Source organism: Coloeus monedula (genome assembly GCF_965178545.1).
Source record: "Coloeus monedula genome assembly, chromosome: 1".
Classification (NCBI taxonomy): domain Eukaryota; kingdom Metazoa; phylum Chordata; class Aves; order Passeriformes; family Corvidae; genus Coloeus; species Coloeus monedula.
In genome coordinates, this window is record NC_138781.1 from 146,651,833 (window position 1) to 146,676,016 (window position 24,184).

At 40.3% G+C, this 24,184-nt stretch overlaps 2 protein-coding genes across 2 annotated transcripts in view; one reads left to right on the forward strand and one right to left on the reverse strand.

The window, feature by feature from the left end:
• Nucleotides 1-7,738, forward strand: part of COL14A1 (collagen type XIV alpha 1 chain) — a gene marked incomplete at both ends in the record, with an annotated part of 111,819 nt that extends 104,081 nt beyond the window's left edge. The window contains 3 exons of the mRNA XM_082277820.1: nt 4,901-4,978; nt 5,909-6,064; nt 7,425-7,738. Of these exons, the coding sequence (XP_082133946.1) occupies nt 4,901-4,978; nt 5,909-6,064; nt 7,425-7,738 (548 nt within the window). The remainder of the gene's footprint in view (nt 1-4,900; nt 4,979-5,908; nt 6,065-7,424) is intronic.
• Nucleotides 7,739-10,518: 2,780 nt separating this feature from the next.
• The window catches only part of MRPL13 (mitochondrial ribosomal protein L13), a gene marked incomplete at its 3' end in the record, with an annotated part of 32,713 nt that continues 19,047 nt past the window's right edge, over nt 10,519-24,184 (reverse strand). Inside the window, exon 7 of the mRNA XM_082296979.1 lies at nt 10,519-11,888. Coding sequence (XP_082153105.1) covers nt 11,864-11,888 — 25 coding nt within the window. The remainder of the gene's footprint in view (nt 11,889-24,184) is intronic.

Genomic DNA, 24,184 nt, shown 5'->3' on the forward strand with positions numbered 1-24,184 from the left:
CTCCATCCCTTGCTGTGTTCTGAAGCACCGCTTGCATTTAACTTGTATAACAATGTATAGTCTTGTCCTGAAGATCTCCAGCCAGCCACCTGGAAGTCTTTATGAACAATGTGTTTCTTTTCACTAATGTCATCAGTATTTTGGCTGTGTATGAAGCCAATTTAATGTTCAAGCCCAGTGCCAGATTAGCAACTCTGAAAGTCAGGCTCCACCTCTAAGTTCAGAAAATGCCCTGCAATAGAGTGTGCTAACTAGTAATAGCCATTAGAAGGAAAAAACACCTGTTTGCTTATCTGGTAGTGTTGCTTTTTTCCCCTCAGACTGTTGGGATTGCTGCAAGAGCCTGTTACTGGCTCTGAGCTGAGTGGCAAGGCGCTGGTAGAGCGGGAAGATAAAAGGTGGGTGGAGGCCAGGTGTTTCTTCCTGCTCACCTCTCCTGCCTTCCACCTATTCAATCCCAGCCTGTAAGAAGGGGGCACTTCAGAAAGCAGCGTGTGGAACTGGTTAGAAATGGTGCACCAAAGAGAGCTTTACTGGAAAATGTCAGCAGTGAGAGACATCAGTGGGCTTCCCTGCTAACTTGCCTGGCCAATAGCTTCTTTTCCCTTGTTTACCTTGTCACTCTGCCAAGCATTAATCAGATGTTTGAGAGAGTGTTTGGAGTTCTGTTAGAAACCTCCACTTGAACTTCTAGGTCAATGATGTCCCATTCCTGGATGGAATTCCTCTCAGTAGTAACACACTGAGCTGGTCCTTCTAAGAGAGACCACCTCAGTGAGAAAGGACTAGTCATTCTCTTGACAGATTCAGTTCTCAGTGTCTGTTTCCAGCTGAGAGGCCACGTTGTATTACCAGGCCCCTACAGTACATAATCCCAGATAAATTACTAGAATTTTGCTCTTTGCTTATATGCATAAGTGTAGGGGTTTGGAAAAAACCCGAACATTGATTATTCACAGCACTCATCTCTGTTTGAATTTTAACTAGTTCACAGCACTGTTTCCTGGTTTTCTTTCAGCTAGTTTGAACATATTTTGTTTTGGTTTTGTTTATGAACTGGGACTTCAACAACTAGTGTCTGGCTTCTGAGTGCCCAGGAAGTAGTTGATCCTCTGCAAAATAATATAAAAACCGAGAGTCAACGTGTCTTTTTCTTCTTTTTGGTTTCCAGTTATTTTTATAATATATGGGTAGTTTTCTCAACTTTGAGGAAAAATGGAAAGGCCTTAGTAAAAATTATTCTGAGGCACTGCTAGCCTTCAGATGTTGTGAAAGTGGAGTACTTCTATTACCAGATAGACTTCAGCTCTTATGTGGCCTGAAGTGGTACACAAAACTTAAAGCTACTTGGCCCATCCCACTGTGATTAAAGTACAATAAATACCTAAGCTGTCACTGGGAAATTTAATGTCCTCAAGCACAGCTTCATCCTTATTTGCTTCCTGGCTTCATATGAAAGAGCCAGTTAAACATGTGTTATCAAAAGCCACGTTTACAGCTGTGATGGCAAAATTCCAGTGGAATTAAATGGAACTTTTGCCAGTTGAGTCAATTAAATATTTTTATTTCCAATGTTAGCTTCATCTGAATTAAAAAAGAAAAAAATCACAACCCTGTGTTATTATGCACTATGCTCACAGCTGAACATCTTTAAAAGAGGACATTTTTGGTAGCAGTTTAATTTTTTTTTTAAATGCAGTAGGTAGTTCTCCTCACAGGACGGTATTCTCTTAAAGACAAAATTAGATAAAGAACACCTGAGATTTCCATTTGTGTGGAAACCATGGAAATTTAATTTTCTTTGCTAGAAAATGTGTTCATGAGCTTGGTTTTGTTTTCAATAACTGATGCTATCAGAGTTATCTTTAATGAAGGGTTGGAAATAATTGATTTCTGTTGCTTGTGATGTCCATGGGGCTGAACTTAAGAGGATGGGGACAAGATATAAACCCATGGTTAGCATGAAGGGGGGAGATAGTTTGATGGTATTGCTGAAGCACGGCCAGAGCACAGGTATGAAAGCACTTCCTGGAACCTGAAGGCACTCAGCTCAAATGGCAAGTTTTGATACATGCTTTCATTCTGAGGGCAGTTAGCCATTGCAGTAACCTACAAAGCAGTAACCTACGAGAATGATGGCTTGTCTGGTTGGCTTTCTGTAAGCTGTGTCCTACTGGCACCAAAGATGACTTGGGTGAATTTTGAATATTCTGCCATTTATTAGGAGCAAATCAAGAGGTCTATGAGTCTCTTAAGTCTGTCAGGGAAGCCCATGGCTTTAACTCATAAGCATTTTGCCTTAGGAGTAGGATATTTTTGTGTCAGTGTTTATGTTCTCTTTAACTTGGGTAAACTTTACTGGAAATCAGACTAAGAGAAACCTGATGCAGACTTTTATCTTGGCCTTCAGTGTTTGCTTTTAAAGAAGCTTTGCCTTGCACAAGAGATTCATCACTTATTCCAGAATGAACATTTTCTTCTTAGCCTGTGTAGATTTGTTCCACGTTTAGCATTTCTTACTGACATTTTATCCTGTGAACATCACACATGGCTGTGTAGTTTTGTGTGTGTTAATAATTATAATTGAGTACAACATTGTGGCTGTTGTCTTTGAAGTTGTCAAGTAATGTTAGCATGCAGTAGGATAAGCAATGGTCCTTGTACTAAACATCTATGTAGATTCCAGATGGTTGTAATGGGTCAGTCGTCTTAGGAAAAAAGCATTTCACACAAACAGACTTCGCCTTTTGCAAACGGCAAGCCTTTCCTTTCAGGTCCTGTGTGGTAAGAGATAATTTGGATACATTTACCTTGTTGCAAGGCCTGCAGCACAGGCAGAGAATTGCCACAGATGAGTTTCTGTGTATGTTTGAAGAAGGGCTAAGCAAATTTTAGGCATCTGGAAAAAAACACCACCACCCTCCCCATAAAATTATGCAATTGAAGGAGATAAAAGGCAGAAAAGGGAAACAGGCAATACCTTAACTATGCCAGGACAGCGGCAAAGAACCTTGTAGAGGTAAGACAAAGGGGTCATCATGCTTCAGTTAAAAATTATATGCTCAGTGTGGATTTACTGGTTGCAGTGGTGTGGCCTGTGTTTTCCATGTGGTTGGGGCACACAGTATGTTGCCCTGGAATCCTCTTGTTCCTGCAGAAGACCCAGAAGTCCTCAGCAGATACTGAATCCGCTTCAGTTCCTCAGACTCTCATTTGATAAACTCAATGTAAGCAATTCTTTGCCACCGATGGGTTTTAATTACTATTTTTTCCACGCTTAGACTTTTTATTTACTTATTTGCTTCCATTAGAAATTAGCTTAAGAAGGTGAAAAAGATCTTCTATGACTCCCTGAGGGGAAACCCTATGAGGAGGGGCTGAGGTCTCTTGGTTTCTTCAGCCAGGAGGAGACAGAGGAGAGACCTCATTGCAGTCTACAACTTCCTCATGAGGGGAAGAGGAGGGGCCGGCACTGATCTCTTCTCTGTGTGACCAGTGACAGAACCCGAGGGAAAGACCTGAGGCTGATTATTAGGAAAAGGTTCTTCACCCAGAGGGTGGTTGGGCACTGGAACAGGCTCCCCAGGTCACGGCATCAAGCCTGATGGAGCTCAAGAAATATCTGGACAATGCTCTTAGGGACATGGTGTGACTCTTGGTGATGGTCCTGTGCAGGGCTGGGAGTCAGACTCGATGATCCTTGTGGTGCCTTCCAACTCAGCATATTCTGTAATTCCTTACAAAAATGAGGGGTTCTCCAGCTGTTTTGCCCTAAGAGGTAGCAGTTACCTGAGCAGAGAGGAAGGAGGGAACCCAGTCAGCTGGAATTGTAGATACTGCCCCATCCAGGGCAGGAACTGTTTGCTTTCTGCTCTGTGTTGATAAAGGTGCTGTGCATAGGCTTTGACTCTGAAAGTGGGAAGCTGTGAATCAGGAGAGCAATTACCAGTGCTGGGAGGGAGGTCTGGAAAATGGGGGGGAAGTCCCACAAACCAGCCTGGATTTGGTGTCTTTGAACCATCCAAATTAAACACAGACTTTACAAGAATTTCCAAGTTACCAGTGGAAATTCAGGGTCTGGAATTTATAGTTTTGACACCTACTATAGTTCAACACTGCTTATTGTGATGGCTGCATATAGAAAGTGTTTTTATAGGATGCCATAGAGGTAGTGCAGAAGGAGATGGAAAGCTGGAAGTAAGCAGTTCTTTCTCTGAATTACTAGATTTGTGATCTCCATGCATCAGACACAAGGAGAGAAATTTAGTGCCATGAGCGAGTGTAGGAACACAACTCACTGGCTGTGCATGTTGGAATATCAGAGTTTCAAGACTGGGAAGCACTCAGATTGGGCTTCCTTTGGGGGTCACATTTCGAGTGTGATGAAACTCCTTTCTCATGTTTAACAAGACTGCCATAACTGATAACAACTTTCTCCATGTATGCATAGAAGCATCTTGTGCTGAACCACTCTTTGGTGGGTGAATGTTTGAAGGAAAATTTGCTGTAGCACTAAGAATTCGACTTTTCTGGGCCACACAGTAATTTATAGCTACAAGGCTTGGAAGACTCTTTTGACTTACAATAGTTGCACCTTGGTGTAGTCCAGAGGCAGCTTTCCATAGGAAGTGCAGCCTGGAAACCGGCCGATGCCTCTGCATACCATCTCAATGAAACCACCATGGCAGCAGGAATGTTTAAGACCCCAGGAATGACATTTCTCTTCAGAGGCTGTTAGGGGAGGGATGGAAAAAGAACCAAATAATTTTTAATTTTCACATCTTTCCTTCTCTGACATCTGTTTTTAGATGAAAAATAACATATGGAACTATAATCCTGCTTAAATAATAAACGCTGCTCACACTTTTGATCAAAATGTGACTGAGTACTATTTCCTTAGGTTTACCAGGTGAGAAAGGAGAAAAAGGCAATCCAGGTGTTGGAACACAAGGACCCCGAGGCCCACCAGGATCCACAGGTAAACTTAGATTTGAGGCATCAGGATTAGACCACTCCAACCGATGTGTGAAGCAGCTTAGATCAGCTCTGTCTTTCTCCATAAGTACCAGAAGAGTAGCAGTTCAGGCACCGTAATTGTCATAATGTTCTTACTATGTATTACCATGTTGTGATACACCACATGATGGTGTCACCCATCACACAAGTATTTTCATTTCCCCTATGATAAACTGCTTTTCCAAGCCCACCTTTTAAAAATGTTTTAAGTTTTTTTTTTTTTCAGACATGGGTTCTGGTAATGGAAAAATTAATCTGGACTAATTAAATTTGTTTTCTCATTGACTCAAGGTCATACCTAAATGTGAGTTGACGGAGAAACATAAAATAATTAAGCACATTATATCACATGGATTTATATTTAGCTCCTGAAAAAGTAGAGAGGGTGATATCCATGTCCTGTTGAAACAGGAGTAAAATTGGGACTTCATTAGGATATCCTGGCCAGTAGGCACTGGTATCAAGTCACAGCATTACCCAGAAACTGTATTGAAAGGGAATGGGAGGAATCAAGAGCTGTGCAGGCATGCAGGGCTGTCCCTTCCCCAAGAAAATCCCTTTCCAGAAGTCTGATGTTTGGTGAAACATTTGCTTGAGCTCTGGCTTAAAGCTGTCTCTGGCAAGGAAGATGAAGCAGCAGCCAGAGAGGAGGCTCACTGGGAGTGGGTCTCCTCTCAGGCTGCTGCTCTGTCTTCCTTGCCAGAGGCTGAAGTCTTTCCCTCAGCTTGCCCAGGGGAGTCAGAGCCAGGATGCCTTGCGCCTCCACTCAAACTGTCTCCTGGAAGTGTTTATAGCACTCTCAGTGTCATGTTTTCCAGGCCAGGAAAGGTGGCCTCAAATCCCTGCTCTCATGAAAGACACTGCTCGTGTTTCATCTCCCTGTTTTATGCAGGACCTCCTGGAGAAAGTCGAACAGGCAGCCCGGGACCACCGGGATCTCCAGGCCCACGAGGTCCTGCCGGTCACACAGGATCCCCAGGCTCACAGGGTCCTGCTGGGCCTCCAGGGTACTGTGACCCGTCCTCTTGCGCTGGGTACGGCATGGGAGGTGAGTAGTCAGGAGTCGGGGCAGCTGCAGAGGTGAGGGTGGCATTTTCTAACAGCCCAAGTGAGATGGAGGCTACTGGTGAACCTTGCACTAAAATGTGGTAGCTCGCTAAAAATCTGTGTGTCCAGTGTGGCTGTACTTTGTGGGACTGCAGCACAACGAGAAGGTGACCCACTGTAGTGACCAAAGGAAAGTGACCACTGTCTGATGCCAGCCTGTAAAACTGATCCCGCCTACTGGGTTTTGTCCTCTACCTGTTTGTGTAGTTGTATGAGCCTGCTCCATCTCAATGGTCTGTGCTGAAGCCCCACCACCTCGTGTTTGTGACAGCAGAGTTTTTAAACATTTCTAGTTTTTCAAACGTGTTGCTCAACCTCCCCTTCCATGTGCCTCTGAGTGGCATGAGAGCATGACCCTTACTAAACCCATAGTAGTGTAACCTGGCACAGGAATGCACGTGTCCATCATTAACCAGTGAAGCCATCTGAAGAAAATTATTCTTTCTACATCTTCTCTGTATCCTACTTTCCCACCTTGTTATAGCACGGAGAGGCCATGGGAAGAAGTTAACACAACTACCAAATATTGTATCACCCAACCTAAAATCAAAATTTATTAGTAAAGCACTAGTCACTACAAATGTTACACATAAGGCATATTTGTTTGATGTTTACAGTTTAATCTGCCCCTGAGCTGATTTGTATGTTTTACTTACCTGAATGTTTTTGTTGTCGTCTCTTCCTATCCTTTCCTCCTCACTTCCCCTCCCCGTTGTTCATTTCCTGTTTTAAGGCCCAATTCCTTACAATGGCTACCAATCCAGAAGGTGAAAGGCTCATTCTGGTTCAGGTCTCATTGGGCTGAAGGTCAGAGATGGATGCTGAACTGCTCTGTGCTTTCCAGCAACGATAATGACTACCACTAATGAACTTACAGCTGCTGTACATGCACTTGGCTTCCTGGCACTGCTAAAAATTACTGCCTGACCCATTTTTGCCTGCTAGTCATGTATTCTAGCCCATAATTGGAATAAGCTATAGCAGGCAGAGTGTGCAGTGTGTAATGAGCACAGTATTACAACTGGACATTTGACAAATTGTGGTGGTGGTTTCCAACTAACTTGGCTGTCTGTTGGTGGGTTTCCAATTGCTCCAGCTTATTAATTTTGTTAAATGTTTTTATTGTTCCTTTATGTGAATAAAAGATGTGTATTTAAAGATTATATATATATATATACTCACACACATGATATAGAAATGCATCTGTATGTAAAATGTCAATTTCCTAATGAATGCTCTAATTTTCTACTCCCCTTCTCCTGTGTTAACCGTATGAATACTCTTGGTGGTGGTGGGTTAAGGTGGATACGGTGAGCCAACTGATCAAGACATCCCAGTAGTGCAGTTGCCACATAACTCCTACCAAATCTATGACCCTGAGGACCTTTATGATGGTGAGCAACCGCCGTACGTAGTTCACGGGTCCTACCCCTTACCATACTCCCAGTCCTATCCATCACCTCATCTTGCCCAACCAGAGTTTACTCCTGTTCAAGAAGAGATGGAAGCCGTTGAGCTGAGATCCCCGGGAATCAGTCGCTTCGCAAGGAGGATCGCTAAAAGGAGCGCCCAGAGTCCAGGACGCACAAAGGATGGAAAAAGCCCCTCTCAGTGAACTGTTTAAAAAAGGGAAACATTTTATGTGCATCTGTGTTTGGCCTTTTGTCCAGGTGCCTCACCTGTCACTGAAGATGTTTACAGGCTCTTACGTAAAAGTATACATGGCCAGTTGACACAACAAATAATGGTAATTATCTTGCATGCCAGAAGTTTAGTATGTTAGTGGGTTGGTGCTAGATGATGATGAAAGGTCACTTGTAGATCTTTCTCTGGAGTACTCTTCCATTCACTCTTCAAACTCTATTGAAAAAAATACATCCGGCTAAAAGTTAATGTCTTGTTATCCATTTTTTCCCAGTTGATTATTTTCTGTTTGTTTTGGATGAATTGTTTTACTAGCAGAGTAACCTGACTAAATCCACTGGAGAACAATGCATCAGGTGTCCTTGCACCCAGCTTATTATCCTTTTGCAAAGATTTCTTATATTAACAGACCATTGTTTTCTTAACTCACCTAAAACACATACGCAAGAATGTTCCATGGGAGCACACTGATAATTTATTGTGAACCTCTTTCATTTCTGTTTTGTATGCAAATAAAAGTGGCAAGCTTTTGTATGGTAATTCTGTATTCGATTTTTAACTCAAAACAATTGCATTAGCTCTTCAGGGGACAGAATGCAATGAGAAGGAAATACATTTCTTCTTTTCACCACTTTTGGGCAATGGTTTTATTTTAAAGGATGTAGTATAAACATTATTTAGTATAAATATTATTTAGCCTTATTTTTAAAATTATATATGGGCAAATGCAGAGAGTAACTATGAGCTGAGGTAGTTGTGCCAACTGTGGATGTGAGATTTCACATGTCGACATGCCCAAGTCAAAAGACTGGCAGGTGTATTTGGGATGGCAACTTGGGTCAGCTAACGATGAGAAGGCAAAATGCCAACCCAAAAGCTTGAGCACAGGGCAATTCATTATCTACAAAGAAGGTAAGTTATAAAGTGACTCAATAAACAGCTTTGAACAGCACTGGAGACTAAGATTTAGCTCGAACATGGTCATTTAAGCTGAAAGCATAGATTTGGAACACTTTTGCTTTAGCCCGATACAGACATGGAGAGGCTGTCCTGTACATCCCAGGACCGTCTTCCTGCTTATCCCTGACTGGGAGGGGGTCTATCCATATCCTACAGTAAAGAAAAGCCTGTAAGGTTTGGCTTCTAGCCAGCAGCTCCCTTAGCTCACCTGGAAGAAGATGAATGGGTACCTTTACTGTGTAATCCCCAACTATCTTGCCTAGAATTCAGCCTCATTAGTAGCACACACAATTTGCACGTGACTAGCAGGCTCTGGCTGAGGGCTGTATACCTTTCTAGGTTGTCTTTCTCTTTTCCCCTTACATTACATCTTTCACCCCTGACTTCAACCATTTTCTTGGGGAAAGGTGATAAAAGTTAATGGAATGTGAGTTGAATGTCATTTCCTTACCTGCACTTGCATTTAAAATAGAAAGTAGGAAAGTATAATGCACTTTATGGACTTTTTATTTTTTTGCAGCTTAACCCCACTTGACAGAACATTGAGCCCCGATGTGAGCATGGCTCTCTCACACACAAGCAGGTACAAGAGCCTGGCAAGGCTCAGAACACCTGTGTTAATTTACCGCAACTGCAAACTCCGTGTCCCTCCCTTGCTGGCCCACTCCCATCCATGCTGTACTGACACAGCTCAGAGCTCTGCCCGAGACACGGTGCCCTGCAGGTCCTATGGAAGTGACCAAGAAGGTCACTGATGGAAAAAAAATCAGCCTCCAAGCAATTGTGCCTGTGTTGTCTTTGAAAGACTTTTGAGTATCCTGCTAACAATGCACAGTGTATTAGTCCTGACTGGCTGTCCTGCAACACTGTATCCAAATCTCAAGTTCCCGTGGAACCAGAGAGTGATAGAGCAAAACCAAGGATGTAGGGCCACAGCGTGGTCAAACTGATCACTTACCTAAGTCCACGTAACAGCCTGCTGGTAACAGCCTGACCAAATCCCTGAGGGTGCTTGTGGTGTGCAGTTGGTGTCACCTGTGCTGTGCCACTGCAGCAGCTCCCACACCAGTCACCCGGCCTGGGGGAGCAGCTGGAAGCAGCACAACACCCCTCTGACCACAGGGAATTTGGGTGCTCTTGGCCTCATGCACACAACCAGCTGCCACTGCCACACTTCCCCCTCCTCGCACCACATGTAGTGAATTAAACAAATGACTTGGGGATAATAAAGTGGCCATACTCATTCCAATTTTATAACAATTTATATGCTAAAGCAGAAGCTCCAATTGCAGTAGTTAATTTGTTTTAACTTTATATTTACTGTGCCATTTACTGGCAACATACTGACCAGAATGCTTCTGGTATCATTGGTCATATGATCACTTGTTGGACATATCTTGGTAATAAAAAGTTACTAACTAGTGGGCTCTACCCAATTAGAAAAATATTATTCAGGAATTGTATGTTTGCCAAAAATAGTAAAACACAGTCAAAATTTTCTCCAAAATCCAGTTTCTGAAAAATCAAGAGTGTTACATTTTTTCCAGACTGCCTAAGAAACTGAAGTTGCTTACTGAAGTATTCAGCACACTAGGAACCCCTGATGCCACAGAGATCTTACCAATAAACTTTGTGTACTGTGTCCTTGCACAGGAAAGAGGATTTACTGCAACCTAAGCCTTTTCAAAATAGTTTCACTAGTTAATGAAGTGTAGGAACTGACCTGGAATTGAAGGCTGCACATTCACTAGGAATGAATGTTTCCTGGGATAAGCCCCTCTGAATGTCAAAGAAAGGCCCAATACCAAACCTTTATTTCATGTAATGGAATATGATTATAAATAAACCACTGGTTTTCTTCCGGGATGATGCTTGTACAAAACAGATGTAGAACACTTAAATTCCCCTCACCAAACATTGTAAAATTTGGCAGATAATGTATCAGCATCTCCTACAACACAGAAAACTTCACTTATTTACTGAACAGCTTTGGCTTAAGGGTTTTCCATGCAGGAAAGCAGAAATGAATTTCAGGGAAGCAGCTTGCAAAAGTGAAATAATTTTTATGACTTTTTTTGCATCATTCAACCCTTAACTTAGATTTCCTCGTTTAGGTTTTCATAATAAAAATGTTGCTGCTTTGTTCTGTAATATGTTCCCTAAAGTAAGTAAGGCATGTTCCTGTGACTTGAATGAAAATCAGGTTTAGGCTGAAGGGGGAATAAAAGGAAGAGTATCTCCCCTGTGATCTGCCTTTACTGCCTGTTATTTCAACAAGCTCTTGACTGAAATCTAGTCTACCTTGGGTTGTCAGCAGACCTCCTCCTAGCAAGGAAGAGTCACTTCAGAAACTGCTCTGCACAGCCCCAAGTGGGTGTTTTGGTGTAACAGCACTGGAATCCAGAGGGTGCCATCTCCAAAACCTATGCCCAGCTGCAGCAGTGCTCTGCCTGGTTATTTTCCAAGGCAGACAGAACCATATGAGTATCAAGTCTCCCAATGACAACCATGTAACATCTCCATATCAAGAACAAAATATCATTAGAAATACATTTAATGACATTTGGAAGCTAGAAAGTAGAGTCAACCTTGCTGTTGTCATCAGCATACCCAAGATGTAGATGCAGATGACCAGTAGTCTGAAAAAAGTAAGATTATTAAAAAAACAGTAGTTGCCATTTTGTTCTTTAGAGCACAATGTAACAAAAGATGGCCAAGGCTCCAGGATGAAAAATCATGGCTGGTGACCATAATTATTCTCTGCTCCTCCTGCATGGAAATCAAATTTTGCAACTTTTAGAGTGAGCTACTTCATAGCAGCAGTCAATGTATTGTTTCTATGAGATGCAAATATTCATTACGAAGATATTAATTCTTTAATAATAGTATCAAACCAAATATCATTAACAAATACCAGATCATATGATACACAGTACAGATGGTATTAACATAACACCTATTCTTAGCCGTTTCAAACACAGTAATTTCTATTATCTTGCCAACTCATGTTTGCTAATAGCTGTCAGAAACATTCAGTATAGAAGGGTTGACTGAGATGCACAGATGCTTCCATGTTAGAAGAATTTTCTTTCGAGGAGGAGAAACACTCCTGATGACACTGCTTCTTTTATTGTTATTACTTCCTTCGAAAATCTTTAGGTCTGTGGGGGGAAAAAAAAAAAAGTGTTTTAAGAAATGTACGTGCACTATAGTGGCTTTGCTTTAAGGCTGCAGTAGCAGCCTGGTCTAGCTTTGTTTCCTTACTCTGGTGCTTGAAGTTTTTTGACAAAGAATATTTTCTGGATTACACAAACAAGACAGAACAAATTAAATTTACTAAAACCTCTAAGAATTTACAAACATCAGGACTAACTGGTCACTCCTACTTTCCTAAGCAAAACAAAAAGCATCTTGAACTGAATGCAGCCTCACAGGGCTTTAAACACGGGCACTAATTTGTCTCCACTTTTTAAAACTGAATAATCCATGCATAAGATGGCAAGTTTTAGTTAACAGCACAGTCCACCACAACACTACTAAAACAGTTAAAACTGATATTTAAAAAACCCTACTAATTTGAATCTTAAAAGTTCTGCAATCCTCTCTGCTTGGATGACAAACATGGAAAACATTCAGATAGAAGCAGACTGCTGTTTGCAATCCTCTGCATTCAGGCACATCACTCTTCCTGCCTGACACACATCCACTGGCTGTAGGAGCCACATTCTCCCTGAAACTACAAAGCTCAGACCAGCTCATGGCTTTCAGAACGCAGAGTTTGCAGACTAGATGCACATCTACATCCCTACCATGTCCTGCAGAGAAGCTGCACACGCTGGGCTGTACCCAGTCGCTCCCCAAACCCCCAGAGCAGGGCAGGGCAGGGGTCTCCGAGGTGCCTGGGACACGCCCAGCGTGCGCGCAGCACGGAGCGGCCGCTCCTCACAACCCCCCACACACCTGCAGCCTGCAGGAACACAGCACTCCTCACTGCTTCTCTCATCTGTGAATCAAGCAGGTAGGGGAACGCCCCAGGACTCAACAAGAGAGATAGTAACAGAAGTTCTGGAGACATCTAAAGAGATACAGGGCCAGATTTGCTGTGAAGTTGAATGAAAAATTCTGGCATACAGGAAAACCTGCAAACCACTACACTAACAAAGTTAAATTTCTAAAGGTGGTAAATTTTATCTGTAATTTAGCTCATTAATGGAAAAGCAGACAGAAATGGAAGCAGACATCTTACTTTAAAGACACTGAGTTTAAATGGCTGCAGAGATGACACACAGAAATCCAACACTTACTTAGACCTATGTTGCAGTTACAGAATTTGTCAAGCAATAGCACTGCAAAGTGAAGTCATTAACTTATGAGCCCACAGGTTCTCATGTGAAATCAACTCTGGAATTCAGTTTTTATTATTTCAAGAGTAGCATATAAAATTGCGTTAATTTTAAGGAACAACTATAAAGAAGAGCTAGTGTTCATACTGTGATGAATCACAAAGCCTCTTTGTTTCCCATTTAAATAGCATATTCTGTATTAACATTTGGACTTGTTTCTTTTGTGCATGACAGAACTGCTACAAGCACCATATATATTGTTTACATTCTTGCTTAATGTTTAACTTCAACATACTCAATATTTGATGGCTGGTGTGCACTGGGAAGGCAAGTCACATTTCCTAGAATCCTGGACATCTGTACTTAGACATATTCACAGAATCACAGAATGGTTTGGGTCAGAAGGGACCTTAAACATCCTCTGGTTCCAGCCTCTCTGCCATTCCACATTTTCTTGCTCGGATCTCACGCTGCATGCCAGAATAGGGATTTCATTATATCAAAATGTCTGTGGAGTAGTAAGAGTGTGGGATTTTGGAAAATTCTCAGCAGTGACTTAGAAGTTTTATCACTAGACAGGCGGACAGTGCTGAAAGATTTTAGGTAACACAGCATAGTAAAGACATCCTTGTCTTGCAGCTTATAGTTATTACTCTTTCTTTTTATAGGCCAATTCATCCTCTTGTGCATTGCTTAGAGGACTTTGCATTTTTCTATGAACGGCTCACTTAAGACTTCAATCTAGGGCTATGCTAGAGTGCTGCAGAGCTACAGGTCTCACAGCACTGTGTTCTGGGGTGAAAATCCATTTTTTTTCCTTGCTTCCTTGTAATCTGCATTTCAACTTTAATGCTTATTTTCTTAAAATTTAAATGCACAAAAATGCATAAAACACTGAACTCTTAGTTTGCAGTCTTATGAAGTTAATGAAGCTTAAAGGCAGGATTTTCTACACTGAAACACTTGTGTGAACAAATACAAAAGTTTTTAAAGCCTTTTCTATTGCCACAGTAGGCTTTTATGCCCAGTAGTACTTGGCTTTTGGACTGCTTTTGAAGAGACCTTGGCACCAGGAAAGCTAAGCCTTGGAAAACACTGCCTTTGGCAAAAGTGTTATAGGCATTTTGTCAGACGAAGAATATGAACCCACAAAACTGTTGTCTACTCAGAGAGAATTATGAACTACTTGTGACCATCAATGTGCTCATTGGTAAGTGACATAAATCCACGCCAGAGTGTTCTTTGATGGCAGTGCTTTTGCCCTTCCTCAGCAAAGCCCTGAGTTTATGCACTTGGAACAAAGGAAATGCTATCTCCTAGAACAGACAATTCAGAAATTCACCCAAAGGCAAGACTTCACATAGCTGCTCCTTTTTTTTTTTTAAAGTAATATTCTTGGGAAAAAAAGCTTTGCTGTGTATTAACAGCAGACTCCAAGACAAGGGGAAATAGGGGGAATATGGGAACCAGTGTCTCTGCAACCTATGCTGAAAGGCAAACTACTATGGGTTCACCAAAAATATGCAACGTTAGTCTGTGCAGCAGATGTCTGCCACCAAAATATATTAAAAATATTTGTCTCACTAACATTTTTATACTCCACATAAAAAGAATTAAAACAGCTTAGTGAATTCTAGGCAAAATACTCAGAAAAATAAATCAGCATCCCATTCATTACAGCAGGCCTCTCAGTGCTTCTCTCCTAACAAATACTTTACCACTAAGTAAAAGGACTGAAGAGTGGGTCCTAAGCTCTGATTACAGCTTTAAATCTCTTAGAGCTGCCCAGGGAGGTCATGGATTCTCCCTCTCTGAAAACACTCAAAACCCACCTGGATGCATTCCTATGTAACCTGCTCTAGGTGACCCTGCTTTGGCAGGGGGGTTGGACTGAATGATCTCCTGAGGTGCCTTCCAAACCCTCACAATTCTGTGATTCTGTAAATTCTTCCAATTTTTATCCATACTTACAGCTATCAGAAGCGATATACAGCTGACATAAAATGCTGACAATCTACAGACACTGAACCTTACAAAACAGATGAACTGGATATGTCCAGTTCCTAAGATGAGCTTTGTGATGGAAAACAAAAGTAATTGGTAGAGAGCTTCCCAAAACTCTGCAGAATTAATGTATTTCACATAAATGTTGTCTTTTGATATGGATACCAGCTCTACACTCTGCAGTGCTGAAAGAAACCAATGGACTGTGAGAGTTTTCCCATTTACAGAATAACAGTAACTTCTTTGCTCTGTAGCTCACTTCAAGAAATGAGACTGAGGTCAAACTAAGCCCTAGAACATGGGGAAGTCCTGCATTTCTTCATGGACTTCAGAGACAACTTGAAGAGGCTTCCGTGCTTGGGCTAAAGCTTGCCATTGTAAATTCTCTCTTCAGTGTCTATGCAGATTCCACAGCTGCAGTTATGTTTGAAAAGCACTGCAGGAACGTAGAGCTGGCATCTGTATCATTAATTAATACTGAAATTTGGTGATCATACATGTGCTTTCCTAGCAACTCCAACCAACTCCAACCTACACCACTTTGTGCAGCTGCATAAAACAAGGCTGTCTTTAATCTAGGTCAGTTCTCTGACTCTCCATTCTGTTGCCACACAAGCAGAATGGAGAGGCAGGAAAAGTGATGGATGATTCTTAAAACTGAGCCTCACTGCCAGAAAAAATGCTCACGAAGCTATGACCTCAGCCTCTCAACATGTCAGACGACAAATAGAAACTAACCGCACAAAAAGACCTACTTGCATATTTACAACTATGATGGGACCCCCCACTTCACAGAATATTCAATATTCTTTTTCAGTGTGATGTGAAATATCCTCACTCACAACTCCTGGAGTGAACATTTATTTCAATCAACTCTGAAGATACTTGCTGCACAGCTCCATCTTTATTAAATTCTTGTCAGCACATTCTAGCAATGATGTTTCCCTTTGCTTAGCAATGTTTTGTGGAGGTAAAACAGCCTCAGAAAAAATAAAATAAGGGGGGCGTGTGTTACTCTATAAAGGCCAAATCTAAGTAACCACTAGTCTGTGTTATACTGCAACTAACTTGATTTCAAAAAATATACAGGACAACTTCACCATATTATTTCTAGGCAAACAAGCTAAAACCTTGTAACATCTTACAGCAGACAGGTGAAAAACAGCATTACTTACCTCCAAGAAATAATATAAGTAAGCCTGTAGAGTAATATATGACACTGTCTATTCTGTATGTACAGCAGTTATTTTACAAACCAGGCAATATTAAAAAAAATATTTTCTCTTAACTTTTAGTAACTCAGAATACCTCTTCAAAACTACATATTTTAATCCAAATGACTTTATTTCTTAGAACTTTTAAATGCACTGGGATTAGCTGTAACAATGTAATATGTAGTCAACATGGCCCTTCCTTCTTCTTCCAAAAGAAGTTATACACCTGCCCAGTTTCTTCTACTGCATGCTGATAAACAGCACTTGATAACATGACCTTTTCTTCTTTCAAGCTCAAAATCCTGGATAGCCATCTCTCCATAAACAATCCCTACTCACACTGCTTTGATGATGCATTGTCTGAGACTTTTTTATGAGGAAGTTTTATGAAGTCAAATCTCATGGAATTGTTACAGTCATTTGTGTGCTTGCAAGCCTGTGTTAATGACTGCTAATGGTTTCAAACCTGCCTCTGCTGAGGCGTAAGACTGTCAGTGCTGCACAAGAAGTGACCTGTCAATACCTGCTCCTGACTTAGCAATGCACACCTGGTGTGGAAGCTCTGAAGATCTCAAACTGCCATCTTCTCTTCACCGGTGGGTAATCATCTCACCATTAGAGCACATGACGAAGAGAGCCTGGGTTCCCTGGAATTTCTGCACTCCCAGCAGCAGAAACAAGGACTGTTCAGAAAGGATTTACTCTTGCGTCAGCACTGCAAAAGGTCGGTGCCTTACAGCTAATGAATGTCACAGGCTAATACAGGCAGAGATGAGAGCAGTGGTACAAGAGCAAAAACTGAAGAGGATAGGTTTAGAATTCTGTTAAGATTTTACTGCTCCCATGAATGAGAGAAACCACTCCAGATGCATGAAAACCCCCTTAAAAATTAATAACCATCCTGTAGGAAAGGCACATCTGTCTCTTCCATTCACAGTCTGTACAACACTTTCTATTACCTGAAAAATTTAACATCTGGTAGGATTCCCATTTGCATAGGTTATCCATTAAAAACAAAACCAAAAAAGTATGTCTTAACCCGCAGTTATCAACATGTTTTAAGATTAACTCATCCCAGAGAGTTTTAGGTCTGTGGCTGCTATGTTAGATTTTATTCAGAGGCCTTTTTCTCCCCCCCCTTTCCCCATCCTGTTTCCTGAACAGTGTAGAGTTCCCCAAAAGGCTGAAGGAGTCTTCAGCATGACTGCATAGTTTTACAGCAGCTCTCCCTGACTTTCTTACACAAATTTCAAGAATTTTAATAAACAACAAGGATAAAATCTCTCCAAACTTGGCTGAAAAACTAGAACACACAAAGAAATAACTGATGTTAAAGTACTTCTAACCTACCCCTCATTTTTTAAGTACTTAACAAGTGATACCCACTAGCTCATAAAGTCTCATTTAGGGGAGTTTATAAACAACACTGTTTGGAACAGATGACAAACTGGGGAAGACCAATTAGTGAAAAGATTTTGTGGACTGATCATGCCACTTAGTTACTAGCCCTAAGCCACTCTTTGATCCCATTACTCTGTACTGGCAGGCACACTCGATCTGTATTACTGTGATGCTCTTCTTCATAACTCTGGAAATCACCATCACATGAATTATTGCTAACTGATGACAGTTGTCTGCTTACACAGAATGGTTTTATGGCTCATCTTTCATATCTGCTTATTAAGGGCAATAGGTAGCTTTTAGCCTTATAACAAAAGGTTCCAAATAATTTGGTTTTGTCTAAAATTAGCATGCAATACACACAACATGGAATTTGCTGTCTATCTGGCACACATTTTAAGGTTATTTTATGAATAAACGATGAAATTTTGAGTATTTAAGATTTGTTTTTGTAGACAAACTTCAACACAGAGATAAAATTTACTGTAAATTTTGAAACAAGAGGAATGTATGTATTTTTCAGGAACACTTCAAAAGTTGTGCCAAAGTCAATAGCTATTAGGTAAGGGAACTACAGCTAAAGGGGATTTCTGAACACATTTCAACTTTTTCACTATCGACACTAGTAAACCGAAACCCAAGGACCAACACTGCTATCGTTCCCTGGAAAACCAAATTATGTGGTTACACTCAAACATCAACAGTTTGGTGCTGAGGGGAAGATGAATCATTTTTCTACTCAAGGTGTACCTATTACCCCATGGTAGCTCTATGCCTCTGGTAAAATAATCAGTGAAATAGCTAATGGTATTTCAACTATCACTAAACGTGCAATTTACACTGTGGCCTATTCTAAACCATCAACTGCTCTGCTTGGGGCACAAGAATTGTTTCCATGTTGGTCTTATTCTCATGCAGACTGTTGTCTTGCCTGAAAAGCACTTCTACAAGTATAACTTTGCTTGGAGAACAAACCACAGTAACAGAAGCTACATTTTGTAACAAGACTAAGAAAGGGTGATACTGCTATGACAGTACAGCTATAGTCACTAATCCTCTTCTGCAGAAACAAAACTTAAGATGTTTATTTTGTAGTCTGCAGCTGCAATGTGTTTGCTTTTTTCTACATAAAACTAGCACTTGTAATTTTTAAAAAGTGTCCTTAAATCAAGATATCTGATATACATTTAGGTACTCTTAGTAAAATGAAGAATGGCTTATTGCAATTTAAAATGAAGTGGTTACAACCTCAGTTTCTGTAAAAACAAATTAAGCAAAATTGACCTAAGCTTTTTTAAACTTACTGTAATTCCCTGATTTTGACCCTGATTATATGAATTCTGTCTGGAAAATTATTTAAGTTAAATCAATTGAATATACATGTAAAATTCATCTTAAGACGATGCTTTTTGAAAATAGAAGGTTTCTCTTTTAGTGATATATTCTGCTAAAAACTGTAAGACTGTATACAGAGCAGCACTGTACACTTGGCTTTGGACAAAGAATTACGTTATTCTTCAAATAAAGAGAGAACTGGGTGAAGGAATGGTGAAATATTTTCCAGACTTACTGTCAGGAACAGAAGTGGAAAAAAAGGAAATCCAGACATTTATAAAAGAGTGATTAAAAAATAATCTAATTCTAATTTCATCTGGGCAAGTAGTTCAACAGTATCATATACAACCATTCTCCTATTGCTTGTCAAATTTCCATTAATTTAGTTTCTGTTCTCACATATGAAATACACCGGCTTAAAAGGAAGGAGAAAGTAGCTTTGGAACTTTCTTTTTGGGAGCCTCTTCACACAGTTCAAATAAAAGGGGCCAGTTACCCATTTAATTACCTCTTACCTTCAACTTTGGTTTTAGATACAACGTAAGCTGCCCCCAGGTAAAGCGTCTGAGAATCAGTAGCACTGATCTGTTTCAAGCATGCCAGAGAAAAGCCAGTAATTCAATTCAATAGGCTAAACAATCTGAACATGAATTTGTTGGATTTTTAAGATGATTGAGTTACTGACCCTTCTTGATTAGTGTCCAGTTGCTGCCTGCAGCAAAAACCTAATGTAGAGGAGAGCAATTTTCTTCTTAAGTATCTGTGTGGCTTTTTGTCCACAGGAATTTAGATCCACCTCTGGTAGTGTGAAATGTAAGCCTTGGTTACCTCCAAATCTCCTGTTAAATGAAATGCTAAACAGAATCCTGAGACATTTTTATGCCCTTACTATTGAAAAAAAAAAAAAAAAAAAAAAAAGCTACCAGTGATAGCTTTGATTGGGGTTTAATGATCTCCAGCTTTGATTGGGGTTTAATGATCTCCAGTTAGTTCATGTAATTTCTACTGAGGGGCAAAAAGGCCACAGAAAATGAATTGCCAGAGGGATTCCTCAAAGAGTACATTGGAACAGAACTGGGCTGTATTGGCAGGATAGCTTTTTCCTGCTTTATACAGTTTGTTGCTTGGGAAAAAAGTAAGACTGGCTGCAGTCTTTTACAGCAGTTTGTGTTGGCCAAGTCTTCTCTCAACACTGCTACACGCCAGCCCTGCTTTGTGAGAAACGAGCACTTAAGTTGGAGGGGCAGTACTTAGCCCAAAGTAAGAACTAAATATTACCAAATGAGGCATGATATAAAACACAATTCAAATCGTAAGAAGCTGCAGACACACTCTACAACTAAGCAGCAACTAAGAAAAATACTGGAGAAATTTAATTTGGTACCAAATTTTTAAAGGCTAATGGATAAACTTGAGATGGGCCTAATAAAAATAGCTCAAGACCTCACCAGCTTTGGAGCTGGCTTTGTGGCTTTCCCTCTGCTCTTCTCAAGGTAACCAGAGTAACACTCCAACAATTTTCCCTTTATTTTACCTCATATTTCATTGTAAGGAGAAAAAAACATTTTATAAACTTCATAAAAACTGCAAGTTATAATTTGTAACAGAGCACATCACTGGAAATACTCCAAATGTAGTTTCTCTATGCAATATAATGTGTGCTGTCTTTTGGTGTTGGCTCCTTATGAAGTTATCTGAAGAAATTAACAGATAAAAAACCTAATTAAAAAAGTCTGTCAGCATCTTGCATATATAAAAGCACTGTTTGTAACATCATTTCAGCCACATAACCAGGATATCTCTGGCTTCTTCTTCTGCTCTGTTTCTACATCCCAGAAATAATTTGTGTAACTAAAAATAGAAACTTGCACTAGAAATTATGCAAGACAACTAGTGCTGCAGTTCTTGTAAGCAAACAAACAGAAAGGGCAGCTGTGGCTGAGAGGATCTCTTAATCCAAAAGCCTTTCTGTTTACCAATACCCACAAATTTGTTTGCTGGGAACACCACAGTTGGCTTCTGGTTGCCTGAGTCTGGCAAGGCTAGCTTTAAGGACACAAAATTGGAGAGGAACTGAAAGTGGCACAGAAGACCTAAAAGGATCATTAGAGCCATCTGCAGTTCACAGGTATCCAATATGCTTATGTTTCAACACCTACAAACTTCTCTGTCTGAGAACATTGTGGTTTTCTGCTTTCAAAGCCACAGAGTGTTGCTCATAAACTTCCAGGAATCTGTGTGCCATGGCATGGGGATGACATGCAGTGTCAGTACTGGGACCCTGCCTAACCCATGCTGCCCAGCTGGAACAAAATCACAGCTTCAGACCAGGTTCTGCAACCCCCTGCCTCAAAGCAGAATGTACAGATGGGGGCAGAAATCAGGCAAGTTACTCAGAAATAGAAACATTAAGAAGGTGTTTGGTTTTCGAAAACCAAATTTCAGAGTTGACAATATATCAGGTTTTAAAAACTTCAGAAGTGTAGAAGAACTTGTTCCCCCAATGACAAGCAAGCAGCTGTGTGGCCCGAGGGGAGTTCCTAGGAGGGCTGGCAGTGGACCAGGCATTCAGTCTGCACACCAGCACCAGCCTGAGCAAACTCCATGGAATCAGACAGATCTGCTTTCTTAAGGGAAACTCCCAGGAATGCATCCATGTCACTGGAACAACACAAGCCTGCTATTCTATATATCTGGTAATACTCTTATTTAAATACTGCTTGAAAAACAATTTCCTGCCTTTAAAACTGTCTCAAAACATATATACACCCAGACAGTTAAACAACTTTCAAATGGTATGTAACAGGAAAATTTACCCATGAATCTGATGTATCCTTGCTTTTACGGAACAGAATTGTTTGCTTAGTCGTATGTTACTGGTGAATTCTGTAATGATTTCTGTTTAAGTGTCATCTAGAAGACATACAATTCAAGCACACTTGAAATAAACATTTCACTCATGGTACAAAATCAAACTGTGAAAGGAACTAGTTTTTTATCTTTGTACCCTTGAAATATGTCTGGAACAGACATAATTTACTTTCCTGTATCTACATAATTTTCCATCACACTTCAGACCTCTCCATGGAGGATCTAAGAACACAAGCTGGGAAGTCAGTTGGTTCCAGTTAGGGATGAAAGGAAAGAATGCTTGAAGAAAGTATTTTTGACTAGAAATACTTTGATATTTAATTCTCCACTTTCATGGAGCACGATCCCTCTTCAGTTCCTATCATGGTGGAAGGAGGAGTGATGGGAAGGCTCTCCACTCTGAAAACCAAATGATTTTCTGGGTTTCCACACCTACCCTGTGCTTTCCTTAAAAACTGTTTCACTATTTTAGTGTTCCACTTGCATACCATGTCTTTCTCTGTGGTGGGTCAGTCTCCAATTACCAGCAAAACAACCTTTAAAAAAAAACATCTATAGCAAGACACTTTTTACACAAAATATAGCCAAAACATCCAATGAGATCATTAGCAGCACTGTGCATGTCCCCTTCACATTCCAATTGAAAATTTACATTATTTCCAATTAAAGAGAAAAAGGGTATTTTCCTCCTGATATTAGTAAGTTCTCACATAAATGCAGTTCTTTATATTCATTCCCTATTATCTGTCTTATGTCTGGTTTATATACAGTAAAGGTACATTTCTTGGGTACAAGTTTTAATGTAAAACCTTAAAGATCCATTTCCTAGTTATAATTGCGTTTATCTGTATTTATAGCCTTCCATATCTTTAATCAAGCTCTGCTTTTCATTTATCTTTTCCCTTAAAGCATACAGCTATCTCAAAGGGCTAATACCAACTTTTTTTTTTTCCTGTAGAAAGAAGAGGAACCACTAACACTGTCTCCCTCTAACTCCTCCCTTTTGTTATCATTCACAGAAATACTTCATCCCCTTTTGAACCTCTACCTTTCGGTAAACAGGTTGGTCATCAGGCTCAGAACTTCATGGAAGAGAAATAATAATTAAAACCAAAACTCACATAAGGCAGGAAGAATTATTAAAACCATCTGAAGAAAAAAAAGGGAGTTTAAAGCTTTTCTGCATCCTTCATTTTCTGGTTTATTGTAAGGACTGCTCTTACTGTATGGAAGCTATCTATGGGTTCTGCAGAAGCTCACAGATCCAAGTCCACAACAAGCCTTTTACATGCCATTTACAGAATGCAGCACACACAGAGGACAAAAAAACCCTACTCATTTTAGCACTGTGCTCTCACCCAGATACAAGCAACAGCCCAAGGAAAAACCAAACAGGACTAATAAGATGAGCAACCTATGCACTATTTTTTTTAAACACAGTTTATTAAAATACTAATCTATTTTACTATGTTTGTTTACTTTCCCCATATATAAAAAACCATAGAATAATTTGCATCTGAAAGGACTACACTCAGAGAAGAACTAACCAACATAACATCAGCTTGCTCAGGAACTGCGCAGTGAGTTCGGAGCATCTCCAGGGCTGGAGATTCCACAACCTCCCTGGGCAGCCTGTCAGCTGCAAAGAATGAAATGACAAGGAACCCAAACAGAAAGTCAGTTTGGCATTCTGAGATACACATATTTCTGCAATATTTGGATTTCGACAAAACAACTCACGTTCCCTTCATGTTTTCTCTTCTCAAATAATTTTCATGTCAGGTGGCTGTTTTCTTCAGTACATCTCAAATTATCAGTCTTGTACAACAATACTTTAACCTAACTTCTCTTTGGTATGCTGAACAAAGCTGTCCCTTTTTTGACTTATTTTTAAAAGAATATTTGTGTTAGCTACATGCCTCTAAAAAGAAGAATTTGTAAATATATTTTTGTTCCTTCTCCAGTCTTTCACAGGAATATTGTAATAATGCAAACACTACTTCCTCCATGGGTTCACACACTGAAAAATCTCAGAACACAGAGCCTATTACCTCTGCATGTTCATACACCCTTTCTTTTAATGTGTTTGGTGCAAAGCTGTGTATTCTCAGACACTCCACCTGGCATTTTAATGAGAACAGTGACCACTATGGTTCATTTAAAGTCCCCCTTTACCGACTTCTGTATTTTACTTATCACATCAGAAAGTTATTTTACCAAATTTGCTCAATTCTTTATCTTTTATTTCCCAACTAAGCTCTTCCCCCCACAGAAATCTGAATGCCAGAG